We start from the raw sequence: 19,484 nt of genomic DNA on the forward strand, positions 1-19,484 counted from the left end.
TGCGCGAACCTTGGCGCTGTCCATGGCAAGCCCCTTGTCCGACAGCTTGTAGCCCAGGAAATCCACCTCCGTCCTGTCGAACTGGCACTTCTCCAGCTTGGCATACAGCCGATGCTCCTGCAGTCTCTGCAGAACTTCCTTGACGTCACCTTCGTGGGTCTCCTCAGATTCTGAGAATATCAGGATGTCGTCCAAGAAGCAGACGCATGTCTTGTAGAGGAGACCCGCCAGGACGTGATGCATGAAAGCTTGAAAACAGTGGGCGCCATTTTGTAAACCGAAGGGCATAACTCTGTATTCATATGTGCCCAGGGGCGTGAACATGGCAGTCTTCCACTCGTCTCCTTCCCGTATGCGAATCAGGTTGTACGCCCCTCGCAGATCCAACTTAGTAAAAACGCGTCCTTTCCTCGCCGTCGCCAGCAGGTCATCTATCTTGGGCATGGGAAAGGCCGCGGGCTTGGTTCTGGAATTTAAAATTCTGAAGTCTACCACAAGTCTTTTTTGGGGCGTGTCCCTCTTCTTCACAAAGAATACAGGACTGCCCCCCGCTGCCTTCGACTCCCGGATGAAACCGCGCTTCAAGTTGAGGTCTATGAACTCCTTGAGCTCCTGCAGCTCGTCCTCAGACATGGAATACAGTTTCCCGGCTGGCAGCGTCGCTCCTGGCAGGAGGTCAATCTTGCAGTCATAGGGCCTGTGGGGGGGCAGCTTGTCCGCTTCCTTCTCGCAGAAAACCTCCAAAAACGCTGCGTACTTGCGCGGCACTGCTTGCAGCGTGCCTAATTGTAGCTGCGGGTCGTCCCCTCCTTCTTCCGGGCTAGGAAGGATGCAATGTTCCGCGCAATAGGAGGAGCCGAAGGTCAGTTGGCGCTGGTACCACGCCAATGCTGGGCTGTGCCTATGCAGCCAACTCATGCCGAGGACTACAGGCGTGTCCGACAGGTGTGTGACATTAAAGCTGATGACTTCTCGGTGATTTCCAATCCGCATCACCATTGGTTGCGTTTGTTGCACCACCTGCCCCCCTAACAAGTCTCTGCCATCCACCGTGACAACGTTCAGGGGCAGCGTGGCTGGTAGCAGTGGTATATTGTGCTGCTGAATGAATTCCAGTCCTATAAAGTCAGCGTTGCTGCCGGAGTCAATGGTGATCGGCACCTCCAGAGTGCGTCCATTGGGCAGTTGGAGAGACGCTGTAAGCTGCACCACTGGTTTGGGTGGGAGGGGGTCTGTGGGTTGCAAAAGTGCTGGGGATTGTTTCATTGACTTGTCTGGCTGGACCCCAGTGCCTCTTCCTCCAGCCAGACTCCGTCGTTTAACTGTTGCTGCGTTTTCAATTGAGCTGCTTCAGCGACTGTTGCGGAGGCTGCAGTGTGCTTGTGGAGCCTCTGGGGACACTCTTTCGCCATGTGTTGAGCACTGTCGCAGATGTAGCACTTCCTGTTCCCTCTAGGAGGCTTCGTTTTGGCTGCTCCCGGCGTTAGGGCTCTGTTAGCTGACTGAGCCCTGGCACCTCCGATTTCCATCGGCTCTTCTCCCCCTCCCTGCGAGGGTGTGGAGTGCGCACGCGCTGCTTCTCTGGGAAAGAAGGGAGGTGCTCTGGCTGGCGCCCTTCCCCAACGCCCTTCTTCCCTGTTCCAAGGACGTTCTTCCAGATGCACCCCGATCTCCAGAGCCCTCTGGACTACCTGCTGGGTGCTCCTTGGTCTCTCCCCTCTTCCAATCTCCGCTTTTACATCTGCATTCAACCCCTCCCAAAAGAGGTCTCTGACTGGCGCAGAATCTTTTTCCCACCCCAGGGCATGAACCAGTCCGAAAAATCGAGTATGGTACTGCCGCACGCTGGCTTTGCCTTGTTTAAGTCCATGTATGTCCCTCCTGGCAAGATCGACGTCTACCTTTGATAAAAAGCATGAGTCCATTGCTTTAATGAAAGCCTTCGCATCTTGGAGCGCTGGATCATTGTCCCTCCATAGATTCCGCAGCCACGTTTTGGCTTCCCCATGCAAATGGGACAAGATAAACCCCACTCTCTCTCTCTCATCTCTAAAGTCTTTGTCAAGTAAATCCAGCGCAAACAGCAGGTCTGCTCTGAAGTTGGGGTACTGCTGCAAACTCCCGTCGAAATGCGATACAAGGCTTCCTCCCCTTCTCCCCAAACCTATGCCTTCTGCCTTGGATCCCGTTTGCCCCTGTTTGGAAAGCACGTCCAACCTGGCCTGGAGATCCCGGCAGGAGGTAACCATCTCCTCCTCTCTCTTCCTGGATGCAATTACCTCCGTGCTGAGTTGTGTCACCGCTTCTTGCAGGGCTTTTATCTGCTCTTCCGTCGTCATCTTGCCTGAGTTTTGTGAGCTCTGTAAGCACCCCTCCTCTGTCCTCGCTGCGCCGACTCACGTGGCGAGGTTCTTGGTGCCAAAACTTTAAAATTGGAGACAGAGCTTACTGTCAGGGCTGGCTCCGGGTCCCAGCTCACCAAGGACCAACGCTAGCCGATAGTACAGTATCAAAGTCTTTATTGAAGAATAGTCTCCATTTACAAGTCTCAGCGTCCCAGCCCTACGTCTGGACTTTAGACCGGCGAAGCTCTGTCTGGATCTCCACCCCCTGTGCACCAGTTCAAGACTCTAATCTTACTCCACCTCTTCCTTCTCTCTCTCTTCCTCTGGGCCTTACTACCCCCCGGGGTCTCATTCCTCCTGGACTCTTCCGACGCAGAGCTTGACCCCTCTGACTCCTCCCCCTCTCTTCGGCGGGCTTTAGGACCTGGCTCCCTACCCGGGCTGCCCACCTTGCCGCCCTCCTGTACATTTGAACTTGGCGCGCGCGCGCGTTTTACTTTCCGGATGACCGTTTCCTCGCTCCCTGACGAGGGTGTGGCCACTCCTGCCTCACGTTCTCCCTCTGCCTGCGCGCTCCCTGATCCCGATGCCTTGGACTCCTCCCCCCTACTGCACTCTGGGGGGGACGCTGGTCCGGATTTCCAGCTGCTACTCTCTGAGTCCCCTCTGGCCCCTTCTTCCCGAGGTGTCCCCCTGGGCACTCCCCTTGCCCTGACCATGGGGGCCCCTTTCTGTGAATCCTCCGAGTCACTGGAGAGACTCAGAGACCTTGGACTACTGTCGCCGCTGACATTTCCTTCCGACTCCTCCCCCTCGCTCTCTGTTTCTTCCCTCTCCAGTGACTCTGCTCCTGAACCCCTGACAGCATGCCATGTAGAAACACAACAGAGCCAGTACAACTCAGCAGAAGAGTCTAGGGTTTCAGTGTTGAGGACCACACAGCAAATCCACCCCCCCCCCCGATTATGAAGCTTACAGGGTGGTCTTGGGCAAGTTCCTGCATCTCAGCTGAACTGAACCCACAAGGTTTCTGTGAGGTTTGAAGGAGAGAGCCCCGTATTGTCTGTGCTGAACTCCTTGGAGGAATGGCTAACGACAAATGTGAAAAGCAAACAGATAGCTCTGGTGTATACGCATGATGTCAATCTTCACACTGCAGGCAGAAAGTTGGAAGCTAAATGAATCCATTGAAAACCAAGGTTGGCCTGAGTGTGCAAACGACTCAAAGGGTTTCTTGGGCCAGGAATGTTTTCAGACAGATTCCAGTGGGGTAGTCAATATAGTGAGTTACAGATTTTTGACTGGAGCCCCCTTGGCCAGATGTTTGTAGCCCGCAGCTGCACATGCTACAATAAATCTGTTGATCATTAAAGTGCCACAGCACTCTTGTTTGTGTATCTTAAGGCTGCGGTGAAGCAACATGTGATCCACACATTGTGCCTCTGCCACCTTTTTGACAGTTGCTGCAAGATCCCTCCTGTGAGTGCTTGAGCCAGCAAAACATCTTTTTAGGACGGTGGTATTCTTGACAGATTTGTTTGTTTCGTATTAGCAGATTTTTCATTTATTGTAATATTAGCAATAAATACGGATAGAAATGAAGGTGAAAAATGTGCCATAACTATTAGAATAAAGATAAAAATGTAAGTTAGTATCTGGTCATGATGCAGTGGTACCCTACTTAACCGTACTTAACCTGAAACTGTTCTTAACCAGAAGCACCACTTTAGCTAACGGGGCCTCCTGCTGCTGCTGCGCTGCCGGAGCCCGATTTCTGTTCTCATCCTGAAGCAAAGTTCTTAACCTGAAGCACTATTTCTGGCTTAGCAGAGTCTTTAACCTGAAGCGTATGTAACCTGAAGCGTATGTAACATGAGGTACCACTGTATTAGGTTGTTTTTAACTATCACCTTTTTTTACAGTAGATCAGTAATTTCTTGTTTATACTGAAAGTGTGTTTCAGTTTTCCATTGGACACACACCATAGTAAAAAAAAATAAACTGTGGTACCAGTTGCTTTGACCATGGTTACAGCCTAAACAAGTATACTGATTTCTCTAGAAATGTAGACTATATTCAGACAACTGGCAGGGCCCAGAGACTATAAAAAGCAATTAGATTCCAGATAATTCCCAGAATAAAAGAAATAAGGCAGAAGAAAAGGGAATTAGAGCACTAATAAGGAGGGTTTTCCCCCAGCCAGTTCCATAGTGAAAAGTATGGCATTATGTGTATCTAGGTGAAAGCAAGGGGAGGAAGAAGTCTACTGTCAAATATTGAAGTAGACAATGGAGGTGTCCTATATTTACGGTAATTACAGGAACACTCAAAGGAGCTTGTGCTTCTGCAGCTACAGCCAGATCCAGTACTGGCCATTAGAACAGTCACCTGGTTACTCTTAACTTGCAAGGCAACATTTTATTTTTCTCCTTACTTCGAGTTATGGTGGGGGCAGAATTTAGTTTTGAAAACCAGTTTTATTCAAATAATCCAGAAATAGCTATATGATACTGTTTGTTGCATTTATAGACAGTGGTACCTCGGGTTACAGACGCTCCAGGTTACAGACTCCACTAATCCAGAAATAGTACCTTGGGTTAAGAACTTTGCTTCAGGATGAGAACAGAAATTGCGCGGCGATGGCGTGGCAGCGGCAGTGGGAGGCCCCATTAGCTAAAGTGGTACCTCAGGTTAAGAACAGTTTCAGGTTAAGAACGGACCTCCAGAATGAATTAAGTTCTTAACCCAAGGTACCACTGTACTACCTTTATACTGAAGCACCAATGGTGGTTTACAATTTAAAATATTGACACAAAGGAATGGTGCAAAATATTCTCAGACTGATTTCAAGATCTGATAGCACTCCCTCTCTGAAGTAATGCCAGCTTGGTGTAGTGGATAGAGTGTTGGACTGGGACCTGGGAGACCCAGGTTCAAGTCGGTGCTCAGGTTGCCATATTTCAAAAAGTAAAAACCAGCGGGACACCCCAAAAATTGAGCTTTTTTTTAAAGGAAACCCCCCAAATTGTTGAGCTTTCTTTTACAAAAACACCAAAAAAGCAAGTTTGAGATTGACTTGCCTAAAATCCAGTACAAAGTACAACATTTCAGACGCATGGGAGGCCTAGCTCAGCCATGAAGCTCACTGGGTGAACTTGGACAGTCACTGCCTCTCACCTCAGCCCACCTCAAAGGGTTATTTGTGGGCGTTAAATGCAGAGCTCCTTGGAGGAATAGCTGGGATATAAATGCAAATAATGATGATGATGATGTAGTAATTTTGACAATTATATTCTTTATTCTTTTGCAACTCTGATACTGTTCTCCTCTTCAGTTGGCCAGATGTACTGTATAGGCTGCTGTGCAGGATTTGAAAGATTCTATTCAGTTCAGGAGCACAAATTCTCTTTCTGTTTGATCATCCGAAAAGTAGCTACATAAGTCTGCTGCAGCAAAAATGACAAAGAATTCTGCAACAACTTAAAGACTAGTTTATTTATGAGCTTTCATAGGCAAAATCTCCCTTCATCAGATTTAAGCCTGCTACACCTAATAAAGCAGATTCTAGTCTTCAAAAGCTGACACTACAATATATTTCCCGGTCTTTAGGAACTCTGTGTTGATGTATTTATGTTCACCTCTGTAGAAAATGTGTAAAAAAAAAACCCCAACAACACGGAGGCGAGGTGGACAGTTGACTGATTCTGGTTGGGTGATGGTGCCTAAAGAAGCTTCATCCTACAAGCAGTGTTAACTTATTCAGGAATCAAGATGTACAGTTTTCATCTTGTTCACAAATTTAACTGTAATAGCACTTTCTCTTCTGTGTTAAGCATTCAGAGTCAAAGGGATGAGCACAGAGATGCCCACAAATGACAAGTCAGCCAAGCTGCACAGCCTGGCAAGCATGTAAAGTAATGAATATAGAACAGCAGATTGCAAAAACAGCACAACAGTAGACGAAAAGCAATTTTCCTGACTTTTCCTTTCAAGCAAATTATATTATAGCTTCAGCTTGGCAGAACATCAAAACGTCTGCATAGACAACCTCTGCTCCCTTACTGCTATACTGTGACTTGATTTGGAGAAGAGAGGTAATTTAATATTTTTCAATTTTGTTTGATTTTTGTGCAAAATGGAAAGGAGTAAAGGTTTTTTCCTCTTCTTTCCTGATAGGGCATGCAATGAATTTTTGATAGAATCAGAACTGTCAGCAGCTGTACCTTGCAAAATATTTTGCAACTTGATGGGCTTCTCATGCCAAAGAGATTACAGTCTACTTAAGGCTTTGTTATAATTAATATATCCCAATAGGCCCTCTTAGAGTCAGCCTATGACCATCTATTTCAATGAAAAGACACACCTATAAATTATATTTGTTCCTGTAATGTAGGCAGAAGTATGTAGCTCACCAAATGTGAAATAAAAACAGAACACAGCTTTAGTGATAAACCAGTACTGGTATGATTCAAAAAACTTTCCACTGAGAGAGGGCAGATATCCTTCCCTCCCCCTCCCCAATTTGAATATTGGGACCTGACCTGTTGCAAACATGCAATGCACCATAGTGGAAATAGCCTAAAACTATGTTTTAAAATCTGATTTAAAGACAAATCACCCATAGATACTGCTAAGTGCTACTGAATTCAGTGGTTCTTATTCTCAGGTAAATGGCACTAGGATGGCTGCCTCAGTTCGGGACAAGAATAGATCAGGTATAGAAAGAATTGTGACCTGTAGTTTATGTGCTACGGGAATGTGCTAATAATGTAGCTGAGCTAAACCTATTATATATGGCTCAGAAAGACTAGCTCAAGAAGAGGAATGTACCATTTTTAGTATTTATGAGATTACAGAATTGTTTAATGAAACTCAAAATAAGATTAATGAATAAATTTGTGGTTATCAGACTGATCAAACAAGGAAGAATTCTATTGGAAAGGAAATTATTTGCTCTGCGCGTGGGAATTGCCTTTTAAATAAAATTTCAGTGTCCATTCAAGATCTAGAGATAAGGAGTATTCCAGAGTTAATTGGCAGAGAACAAACACAGGGTAATATTTTGGCTTCATTTTACCCATGATTCTGCAGGAATTCAGACTCAATAGCTTTATTTTGGAATGTACTAGAGAAATGCAACCGTATCTACAACTCATTCCTACCACTAAGAATTTAGGAATGCTAACTATTGTGCCCCAGTGTTCAGTGTGTAGTTTTAATCTAATCTGTACAAATTGATCCTTTGCAGCTGATTTTATCCACTTTTTGCTTTGCATTGTAGACTATGTTCAGGGGGATAAAGTCTCTTACTTTCCTGTCTGTATTTAGGGTCTGACTGATCATGGCATCTTAGGCCTAGCTGTGTCAATCACTCATTTAAGAAACAAAGGGAAATGCTACATAGGAGCTTCCTTCCAAGGTTATGTGCATGGACCACGCTGAGAAGGGTCCGCCCTGTCTATGCCTAATGCTGGTCTTGTAATTGCACTTTGAAGGAATACAAACCACTTAAGAGTTCAACATGGTCGTCTTGTAGCAGCAGCCGGTCATTGATTTGCTGTCAGAAGATAATGAAGGCCAAGGTTATTGTCACAAAATTACACTGTAAGCTAGCATACATCTTTTCCACCTTTACCTCTTCCTTGTTTTGTTTTGTTTTGTTTTGTTTTGTTTTGTTTTTAATTTGCCTTTCCCTCTGAATCAGATGCTATTTTAAACTGGCATTCTCCAATCTAGGGTCACAGTGCAAACCTATAGAAGTTTACTCATAAGTAATTGAGTTTGGTGGACTTATTTAAGTAAATCTAGCATGGCAGTAATGTGACCTGGTCTGCCACCGTGTAAGATTCCACAGTTTCTGTCTGCATCTTGGTGTCCATCTGCTCTTGTAATATTAGTTGTTGTGATGAACTCTGCCTAAGCCTATGGAACCAGAATGGCAATAATATTTATGGCAATATGTGCTATATCTGGTATTCTAATGAGAATGTGTTGAAGTAGTATATATGAGTTTAACATGGCTCTATCCCTTGACCTGCATGGTGATTATGATGCTTTATTAAATTTGTATACTGCGCTTCAACTGAAGATCTCAGGGCAGTTCACAGCATAAAATACAGAATAAAACAACAAAGTACTTAATAAAGACAAGAACAAAAACAAAATAAACCAATAACCCCTCCTTCCACAAACACATGTTAAAGTACACAGACTGTTAATCAGCCAAAGACCCAGTTGTAAAAGAACATTTTCGCCTGGTGCGTAAAGAAGTATAATGAAGGTGCCAGATGAACCTCTCTGGGGAGAACATTCACAAACAGGGAGTCACTGCAGAAAAGTCCATGTTGCCACCCTCCAGACCTCTTGTGGAGGAAGTATGCAAATGGTGATGATCACAGAGCTCATATGGGAAGAGGTGGTCCTTGAGGTATTGCAGTCCTGAGCAGTTTAAGGCTTTATAGATTAAAACCAGAACTTGGAATTGGAAACCCTATAGCTACTGCAGCCTTCAAGAAGGTTAGTTACACAAATCATCAGAAAACCCTCCCACCATGACCTTCATGTAATTCAGCAACTATGGGCATCTCGCCCTTACTTACTTTGTGCCTCACCTTAATGTAATTTACTTGTCATTTTTTCAAACAGCTTCCGATAAATTGACAGATAAAACATTATGTTTGTGAGGGGTGGTGTGTGTGCAGTCAACCACATTTGAAACAGAGCAGGCAGGAAGATTCCATGAGCTGACTCAAGGGCTCAGTCAGAGGAGAAAGAATGTTATTCTAGGGTGGAACACAAATTGATAATAGGAACAAAATTGCCACATCATTTCCCAAGAATAATCCCATTAACTGGAGCAGAATCTACTTCTTTCTAAATTGATTTTGGCATTATTATACTCCATCCACTCAACATTATTCCAGAAGTCTGGTACCCTTCACCATAACGGGGGGGCATGGGGGTGAGGAAATACCCTGCTGTGTACCGTACATCTTCTTTTGTGTATTCTTAATTTTTAGTGAGGTGTAGTATTATGGTCTGTATCAAAACCTTCGAAGCTTCGGTGACTCTGGAATCTTCTAAGAAGCATTTTCTTCCATTATAAACTCACAAGGCTTACAAATCGTGTGTGTTTGAAATTCTGTCAGGCTGAAGGTGGAGGCACAAATGTTGCTTTGCAAATGGGTTTACGGAGAATAGCATACATCAATTAACCTATTTTAAATTGTGAGGAATTGGAAATGTTCGTCATTTTCTTTGCCCTGTACTAAGCTTTTAATCTAAGCTCATGAGAGGATAAAAAAGCTCTAAACAACTGACTTGGAAAGCAAAGAGAAGAGAAGTTCTCTCAGATGTATGATTTTAAAAGCTTGTGTTACATATCTAGAAAGCACCAGTCCTCTCCTTTTTATACCCTTTTATAATGTGAAAACACACAGGATGCTCAAGGAAATGAAATTGACAGGTGCATTTCAAACCAAGTAAATGAACCGTTTCTTCCCAGAGCAATAAACCAGCTAGTAATTTTGATTGTCACAAGAGATTATCAAGGCAAATATGCAATCCAGTTTCTTCATTTAAAAAGAAATAATAATCTCCACAAACATTGGAAGTATAGATTCTTTCCCGCTCCAGTGCCTGTGAAATGTATTTTTCTGCGATATGTGGAGTTACCGGCCTCAATGTAGACAATGCTAAACCGGGCTTACTGGGCTTCCTAGCTCAAAAGAAAATTGCACTACGAATGATAGCAGAAGGTCGAATGTTGGGGAAGTGAAACATAGCAACTGCTTTCTCTTAAAACTCCTGCCAGAATACTGCAATTCTCAGCAGCACCCTGGAATACTGAGAACAATGGGAACTACATTCCCCATGATTCTCAGCGTTCTTGAATGGTGCTGTCATCATGTGCATCTGTCTCCAGGGCTGTGGGCTCATTTCACTAACCTGATGCCATGGAAGAGCCTGATGCCTCGAACCCTTGGCAAACAGTTCAGGCCTGGAGACATCAGGGCTGTAAAGATTAATTTCAAATTAAACCAGAATGGGTATGGAAGGACACATAAAATGCAATGGCTGAATCTTCCCACCTTCCCACCTCAATAGTAAACTACAACAATAATATCTGAGCTCAGATAGACGTAAGAAGAATGTAAAATAAATTTAAATAACATTAAAATAAATGACCCCACCCTATCTGATCCACCAAATGTTTGCTCGCATTGAATGGCCTTATTTTGCACGGGATATGGTTCTGGGTACCGTCAATGAGAAGGAAGTTACTTAACTGAAGAGCAGTGTATTTATGTACCTTTGTACATATCCACATGGTGTTCTTACCTTGCTTGAGGTTCAAGCTAGTGCATGCCGCCTCTGAACCGATATGTCTACAAATGTAAAGAACCTTGTATAGTCACAAGCTGGTAAGGTTATAGGTACATTTTCCCTTGGCATGAGACCCAGAGAATTAGAGATGGCAGCCTAGCTAGGCCCTGTGCCAAGTGAGAACCAGGATGATGGTTGGACTTTGGTTGGTGACAGGAACCCTTAATAGAATTGAGCCTTACTCAATTGTCCTTGGGGGCCAGTCATGCTTGTGCTCCTCTAAATGGATTAAGCACCTCCTGGATTGAGGTTCTAGCCTTCCTGGAGCTCATCTTGGTAACTCGTTTAGTATGTTGACTTAATCGAGGTGCTAAAAGTATTTTCTGGTTTGTTTGCTGTTTCCAATAGGAGACATGAAGTTAAACGGAACCAAACCTTAGTACATTTCCCCTCAAATATCTTCCAAAATATTTACATTGTACACTTTTCTTCAGGAAGGTGGTCCGGCAAATGTGCTTACACAGAAGATGCTCCAATAATTTAACAGATTTATTACAGAAAATGATACTAAACAGCTATTTTATATGTCAGCTTTAAAGCTTGTGAAAAGCAACTAAACACATGCATAAGACCAGTACATAAATCAGCCCAATAAAACAGCTTTGTAAATATTTATGCACTCAGTGCTCTCAGTTTCACGCTCGCTTCCTTTACCTCCACCTCTTAAATTTCCTCTCTCTTTAGTTTATGGCTGTGAGTGGTTTTGGTTGTCTGCCTGGCATTGCTTAATTACTTACTGCTTCCTCTGGTATCATGTACCATAATCCTAAATCTTCACAAACTCTGATTACCTTAGGAATTGGATGCAGTTATTCCATTAAGTCTAAATGGAACCCTTGTGGGAGTAAAAGGGGACTCTACAGGGTGAATTTACTGCCTCAGTGGTAGTAACCCATTGGAGGTAGCGGCCAGGCAAAAGTGGGCAAAGGGCCAATCCCCACTGCTAGTGAAAGAGCCCACAGTTCTGTGCTGATTTCTTCCTCTTCCCCACATTAGCTCTGGTGCCTTCTTGCTCAGGCAGCTGGAGGGCAGTTCACTCAGTCAGCCTTTCCGTTTCTTTGAGGCATTGGAATTGAGATATTGAATGGGGGTGTACAGAAATGGGGAACCTCCGGGCCTTGTTGCACCACATCTTATTATCCATGTCGACTGGCCATGTTGGCTGTGGCTGATGGAAGCTGGAACAAAGGGCAGGCAGGGCACAGTCCTGTTCTCAGTCAGTGAACACATGGCACAATGATAGGACAGTCCACTTTGCACCTCAGTATAAAAGGCTAGTTTTAGAAACATAGGAAGCTGCCATTCACTGAGTCAGACCATTGGTCCATCTAAGTCAGTGTTGTCTCCACTGACCGGCAGCAGCTACAAGATTCGAGACTGGGTTCTTTCCCAGTTCTACCTGGCAATGCCAGTGATTGAACCTGGAACCTTCTGTATGCAAAGCAGATACTTTATCTCTTTAAATTTCTTGATGTGTTAGTACTTGGTTCCTCAACACATTATGATTTGTGACTGAATATGTGAACTGAATCTACTGCAGAGTAATTTTGTTCATTCATTAATCACCCCCTTCTACCTTTCCATCCAGTGGGCCCACAAGATGGTATACAATTTGTGTATGCAGTGATTGCTCTATGGTGGGTCACTGGCGCATGCAAGTCAGTACTTAATGTTGCAGTTGCCAGGTGATGGCCACACATGCGCAGACCAGCCCAAAATGACGAGAGGTCTCCCGTATGATAAAATTGCCAAGTATCACACCATGCGAAAGCTAGAAAGCAAGGATCTCTGAAAAAGCTGTTGACATGATCTTACCATGTTGCACGTGTTTCACTCATTGGAGCATTTTTACTAGTAAATATAGAGGGGAAACCACCTCATGGTGAGTACTAAATCGAAAAGGTAGATCAACCATTTGCAAATGGTTACTATTTAGTTTCATAGAAAAGGGTTGGTGCCGTTTCTTGTGGGGAAATGGGGTGCTCCCTCCAATGACTTAATCTGGCACATTCTGGTTGGACCCTATTTTATTATCACCCTGTGCTGGAAAGACGCAGCTGGATTATTAATCTAACTATGCTATGAAATGTTCTGGAGCTTTGCCGTAATGGGAAAATTAACATGCTATCTAAGAACTCTGAGAGATAATAAAACTACAGACTACACAAACTGGCAAGATTTTATTTCGTTTATTGATAATAATGATGCATACATACAGTGCCAGGCGAATACACCTGTTTCTTCTTTTAGGAGCCAGTGGAAAAAGCAGCTGCTTTCAAACCAACAACACACTGACCTCTTACAAAGCAAAATGATAGTTTTCCCTTTAACTATCTAACCCAGCTCACCTCCCTATATTTTCCAACATATCCTCTTGCTTATTCAACTTTTTGCTATCATGGGCTCATTGGGGAGGAAGGTTGGTACATAATTTCAATAAATAAATAATATGCAGATGGCTGTACTGATCCTATGTTATTTATGTTTCGTATTACGTTATGTGTTCGTTTCTTTGAGATATATAGTTTTCAAAATTAGCACACCCCCAAAGAAAAGAAAAAGAAAGAAAAGCCCTGGTGCCATTTGGGGTTTGTTTCTAAGTTTCTTCCTGCTGCTGTAGCTACACTACAAGATTATTTTTGTAAATAGCATGAAGAACTGCCAGCAAGAATTGATAAATGTTTGATCAAATGGGTTGTTTTCCTTTGCTGAATGACACTGATCCTGAATAGTTTACACCACTGTACAAATCTTGCAGCTGCAGAGTGATTGCCTTTAAAACACTGACATTTCCAGTACATAATATTGCAAGTAATTAGTGACACCAGGGCATTACATGTGTTCCTTGTGCTACAAACAAGCAGCCTTACTCTGTCTTCATCTCTGTGTGTGAATGTAAATCAGGAATAATGGCAGTGCAGTTAATAGGGAGTACTGGGCTCATCAGATTAGTGGGAAAGAAAGCATAAACCTTTATCAGGCTAGATCCATCCTGTATGCTAGTAAAGCAAAAGGTGCTCAGGTTTGCTTTGGAACGTTGCCCCAGAATGAAATCCCATAGTCAAGAGATGCTGACAGGCATGTAGGTCTATATAAAATGGCTTTTTCAGTTGCTGCTTTCTAAACATGTGTTGAGAACTATCCAGAAAATGAATAAAGGTGCCTATTTCACAGCAACACCGCAACTGCTACTACAATTGTTGACTATCTTTACAGTGTTCATTATTTCAGGAATCCTCACAATGCTCCTGTAAGGTTGGCCAGTATTAATGCTCCCAAGAAATAGTATATTTTCTGGAGCCAATTACTGAGTTTGTGGCTGAGGAAGGATTTGACCTGGGGATTTAACTGGCTCACATTCTTAGCCACTATGTTTTTGAGGATCAATTTGCTTGTGCTGGGCATTTTAGGTATTGCAAGCCCCTTGACCATTTTTGCAGACACATATTGTATTTTATTGTGTGGCTAGGGAAATGGAAGCCCTCAGAATTGAAGTTGTGAATATGTTTCACTGTTGTGTATTCTGCATCCTGCTGTCCCGCATGGACTCTTCCCCCAGGCTCTGTGAAGATTCGGAATACAGACCCTGTCTCCACATTGAAAAACCTCCCATGGAAATGAAACTGTCTCAGCACTGCTGTGATAGAAAGCCTCTTTGTTTAACACGAAGCATAGAGAGAGCTATTGTGCTGCCGAACTGAGGTGTGCAAATTGCTCCCACCCCTGTCACTTTCTAACAGGATAATGTAAAAGTCATTCTGCAGGGACAGGAAAAATAATAATTTGTTAATTCCCCTCAGTATTCCACACTTCTTCGCCGTGTAGCTAATTTTCTCTGAATACCTTATTAACATTCACAATGGCTTTGCAGGCCCACCCTAATAGCTCTCCACTGAGGCAGGAACTGTGAAGGTGAGAGCTGACAAAGATGCTATGATGATTTTTCTCCCTTCCACGCTTCTAGGGTTTATTATTCTGGCTTCCATCCTTTGAGGGCCGTCCAGATGATGAGAGTGGCCAAACTCCAGTGCAGTCACGACTTGTTTCCTCAGGCCCTGGAAACCTTGAAGGAGGTTAGTTTTGCTCGTTCTGCTTCTACCCTTTCCCCTTTCCTTCGCTCTCTAACTGCTGCCATTTTCCTCACCCTCCCAGCTCACCCCCGCTGCTGAAATATTAACCACCAGTCGTTTTCCACCCACCCCACCTCCGCATTTCCTTTTATCCACACTGGTACCGTAGGCAATAGCTGCGCAGTGAGGTGATGGGTCATTGCTACTTACCTAGTTTCCAGGGGTGACTTCCTTTAATATCAGTTGTTGGTAATTACTGTTCAGTAGCTGGGAGGTATCATTAATCACCCCTAACCTTGAGTGGCAAGCAGCTATTAAGATGGACGAATGAAAGAGTATTTCAGTGCCTTAGTCTGCTTCTCATGCTCCCTTTAAAATATTGATTATGTTCTGCCTAGCTGCGTGGGGAATACAGACTAAGGAGTAGGTGAAAACACATCTATGTGTCGGTAATCCTAGACAAGGAAGGGGTACTATATCGATCTGAAACTTTTAGATTAGGATTTTAGCATAAAAACGGCAGAGGGGGACCAAAATCTTAAATTGGTAGGCTTTGCGTCAGTAGGAGTTCACGTCTAAAATTTGATTTTTGACAGACGTCATGTTCAAATGCTGATATTGACAATAACACCTGATTTTCAGCTGGCAGTCTGAGTTGGAAAGCAAATGCCCTGTGAATTCTGACAAGTTTTTAATTAACAATGTCTTTTAAAAGTCACTGTGAGTGGAAGACAGTGGTGGCTGTACTGCATTTTATATTGTCAATTTGCCAGAGGGATTCTAATTGAATCAAGTGCAAAATGGATTTTAGGATAATTTTTGTTTTTAATGGGGGGTGTTATGATATTTGATTTTTAAAAAAGAAAGAAGAAACCTTAACAGACTTCCTTTTAGAATTGTTAATAGTTTGCAGGCTCATTCAGGATTAAAATCTGTCTCAAATGCACAAATGTTCATTATATTTGGAGTGGAACATTTAGTACTTCTGCTTTGTGGACATGGTATGTGCATTCTTGCATTGTGATCACTTCATATTTGTTAAATCTGTGACCCACCTCATTCTAAGAGGTAGCAACACTCTGTTATGCCCATTGAACAAAAGACCTTCCTATATATTAATACAATATAGTGAATTAAAATTATCACCTTAATCCTGAGCTTTAAAGGTAGCCCAAATAAGAATATTTACAGCACCTAGAGAAAAATATTACAGCTTTACTCTCTCTCCCTCCCTCCACACATTCTGTTAATAGTGTGCTATTCCACATGAGCTCAATTCCATGCTACTCCTGTGCTTATTTCAGCCAGCAGCTGCCTTATTTGGAATTTCTCACCATGAGCTTGTGATAGAGTCACAAAGTGCAAGGTACATTAGGGTTACCAGACAGCCCCGGTTCCCGGGGACAGTTCCTGGATTTGCAAATCTGTCCCTGGGAAACGTGGCAGCGGCAGCCTCAGCAGCCCGGAGCCAGCCTGTTAGCGCAGTTGGCTCTGGCTGGCTTCAAGAGCTGCTTGCTGCCGTGGCACCCGCCATTTTTCCTGTGCCATGGCAGCGAGCCTTCCCTGATCTGTCAAAACAAAGGGGGGAGGGGAAAGGAAATCAGGGAAGGCGGGCAGTGCACCATTGCACAGTTTTTTTAATAAAAAAACTCTGTGCATTTATGTTTCACAGGGTGCAAAAGAAGGGCTTTGCGCCTTTATGCCTGTGTGCTTGGGCCCAGGGTCTTTTGCCTCACCATCCCCACTATTGACTCCTTGTTGCTACTCAGCTTCACCCACAAAAGAAAGGGTCCCCAGATTCATTGCAAAAAATCTGGTAACCATAAGGTACATGGTACATATTTGTGAATACACAGTATAGTATTCTGACAATTGCCTTGCTTACTGCACTTCACTAATTGTACCTTTTTAAACTTGTAAATGTATCCTAAGTACTAGTGTGACTTTCTTCGCTAAGGATTCTGAAATGAGGATTCTGAAATTCACTTGAACCAGTGCAATACTTATGCATGATAATGGTTAGAACTTGAATTGTTGTTGGATTTTATGGTGTTCAGTTCTGTAATACATCACTGATCCAGTTGAACTCAAGACCGTGTGCTTACAGAGTTGCAGGTCGCCTCTTATCTGGGCACTGACCAGGCCTCTCCTCCCTCCTTGCACTGTTTTGGAGATTCTCCTGACCCTCCGCCAAGTCATTTTCAGGGGGGGGAGGAGGGAACCCCCATTGCGCTAGCAGACGTCCTTGCATAGGCTTCGACTTCCGGGTCCAGTTAATTGAAACCAGCTCGTTATTTAAATAGTGCACAAGAGAAATGGCATAGTCCTTTCTGAGCTGCACTGTTTCAGACTGCAGCTGGGAGATGTCAGAGATTGCAGTCGCATATAAACTCCCTGCACATGGAAAGGGATCTAGTCTGCTGCCACTATACCCCGTGATACAGGAAGGTTGGTTCTGAGTGATTATAATAATATATCAACTTGTCAGCCGAAATATATATTCCATCTGTATCAATCCCCTGCTGGGAAAAGCTCAAAGGAACATGAGCAAAAAGCCCTTCTGCTCCAGAGTGATGCTGAACTCTTTCTGACTATATGTCATTTGAACTGGTTCTTTCCAGCTTGCCCTGTGCATTATTAACTGCATGTGTGATTAAAGTAAAATGAGTATGGCTTTCTAGGCATTTGTCCTTCCTTTGCTGCCTCTAACAGGCATTCATTTTAATCAAGGGACAAAGGAGAAACAGAAATGATTTCCTCAATACTCTGTCCTTTTGCTTTGTAGAGCATCAGCATGATGGAGTTTGCTTCCTCCTTTCATCATGACTGAGCGGTGCGGCAGCATATTTGCATACTGTTACATACGCTGATGTTAGGTACCCTGTCCAATCCCAATGCAAATTAGACACAAATGAATGTGCTGGGCTTTTATTTGCATTCAGAGACACATTCATACCAATTATCTAATGAGGCTTTATATTCTTGGGTAAGACAACTGTGTGGCTTCTGATATCGTGGCCTGTCTCGTATTTGTGTGCACAGAACAGTAATAATAAATAATAATAAAACCAGTTCCTTAAATCATGAGAGAAGCCACTGGTCCTACGGTGCTCAACAGTCGCTATGATTGTTTTATCCTGTGGAGGAAACAGCTTTTGTATAATGACTTCTGTATGTACACATCATAATATTTAGCTTAGGCTGCAATCCAAACCCCTCTTTCCTGGGAGTAAGCCCCACTAAATTCAATATGACTTACTTCTGAGTAGACATGCTTAGGATTGCATGGTTAGTGTGCATGCATTTTCTGATCAACCCATACACATAGCCCAAACCAGGCACATAGCTCCAGCTCCTGCAGTCATTTCCTTGGGCAGCATTGCATGCAGATCAGCGCATGATTTGGGCTACTCTTGCTATCGGTTTAGATTTTTGTTTTCCTTCACTTCCTTTGCACCTTGTGGTGCCCCTGCTGTCTTCGCAAATGAGCTTCTCTGGAAGCAGGACCTGCTTATGGAAGGTGCCAAGGCCATGTTCTCCACAGCTCCTAGATCTTCATGACTTTGCTCCACTCTAGGCCTGTTGGTGTCATCCTGTCATCCTGCACTGAGTAGCTGCTGATAACGTGGCAAATCTCCTCTAGTGTGGCCACCTGTGTCTGTATTCCTTTTTTGGACATCTGCAGATGAAGAGTGTTGCAAATGCGCAAAAGAAAAGAAAAATTAAAAGAAAAAGCAGAACTTTCCAGCCAGAGCAGTTGCGAGGCATGCAATAAAGAATGATGGATTACCTGTCTGTCTTTTCAGGCTTATGATATCATGAAAGTGACCCATGGGACAGAACACAGCCTAGTGCACGACTTGATGATGCTCAAGGAAGACTGTGAGGCTGGCCTGCCATTAGAATGAAGAAGACCTGCAACCCACTACTCTGCAGAAGGGGAATGGAGAGAAGACACGGGAGAAAGAAAATGTCTCCCTACACAACCTATGTAGCTGTCAAGATCTCATTAATCAGAGAACAGTTAGGAAAAGGTTCCAGTTGTTTTGGTGTGTAACCTGTATATTGTTTCTTCTGCTAATTCTTCAAGGGACCTTTCACAGAGTTTCATCAAGAGTTTCTTGATATTTCCACCAGAAGTATGCTGTCTGCAAAACAACGCGTTGACAAAGGAACTTGGACAGTTCTTGGTAAAAGTATAATATACTATTAATGACGTAGGAAATCATAATTTATGGAAATGATTTTCTTCATTTATCATGGTAGCTAAGGTACTCTTTATATGTCATGGTAACCAATATTAAACAAAAATAAAATCTTATATCCAAAGTATTTGAATTCCATTTTTATTGCTGCTTTCTCTCCTTCGTTGCATCACTTCTTTTCCTTTCACATGCTGTCATTTTGAGACATGGAATGATCCTGTGGATGAATTTGTTTTACATTCTTTCCAGTTTTAGTTTGCCTAGAATATCCACCATTAAGTACAATTAATTTATTAACCATGGAATTTGCATATGCAAGTTGAATCTGTTCTTCTAAAGCTGTAAATCGATTCAGCTCCTCCATACTGATTCCTTTGAGTTATACAGACTTAATATCATCTGAGCGTGATTGGTGCATGTCTTGGGGTAGTTTTCTGCCTTTATTGGGTTCAAGAGGGATGAGGTAGGTTTCATAGGAA

At 43.4% G+C, this 19,484-nt stretch overlaps 1 protein-coding gene across 2 annotated transcripts in view; it reads left to right on the top strand.

Moving 5' to 3' along the window:
• SMYD3 (SET and MYND domain containing 3) overlaps positions 1-19,132 on the top strand; it is a 333,084-nt gene extending 313,952 nt beyond the window's left edge. For both annotated transcript variants that reach the window (XM_083432247.1, XM_083432246.1), the window contains 2 exons: positions 14,695-14,803; positions 18,607-19,132. In XM_083432247.1, the coding sequence (XP_083288373.1) occupies positions 14,695-14,803; positions 18,607-18,708 (211 nt within the window). In that variant the 3' untranslated portion in view covers positions 18,709-19,132. The remainder of the gene's footprint in view (positions 1-14,694; positions 14,804-18,606) is intronic.
• The last annotated feature ends 352 nt before the right edge of the window (positions 19,133-19,484 follow it).

The sequence above is a fragment of the Podarcis tiliguerta genome, assembly GCF_965153285.1.
Source record: "Podarcis tiliguerta genome assembly, chromosome: 3".
In the NCBI taxonomy this organism is placed as follows: Eukaryota; Metazoa; Chordata; class Lepidosauria; order Squamata; family Lacertidae; genus Podarcis; species Podarcis tiliguerta.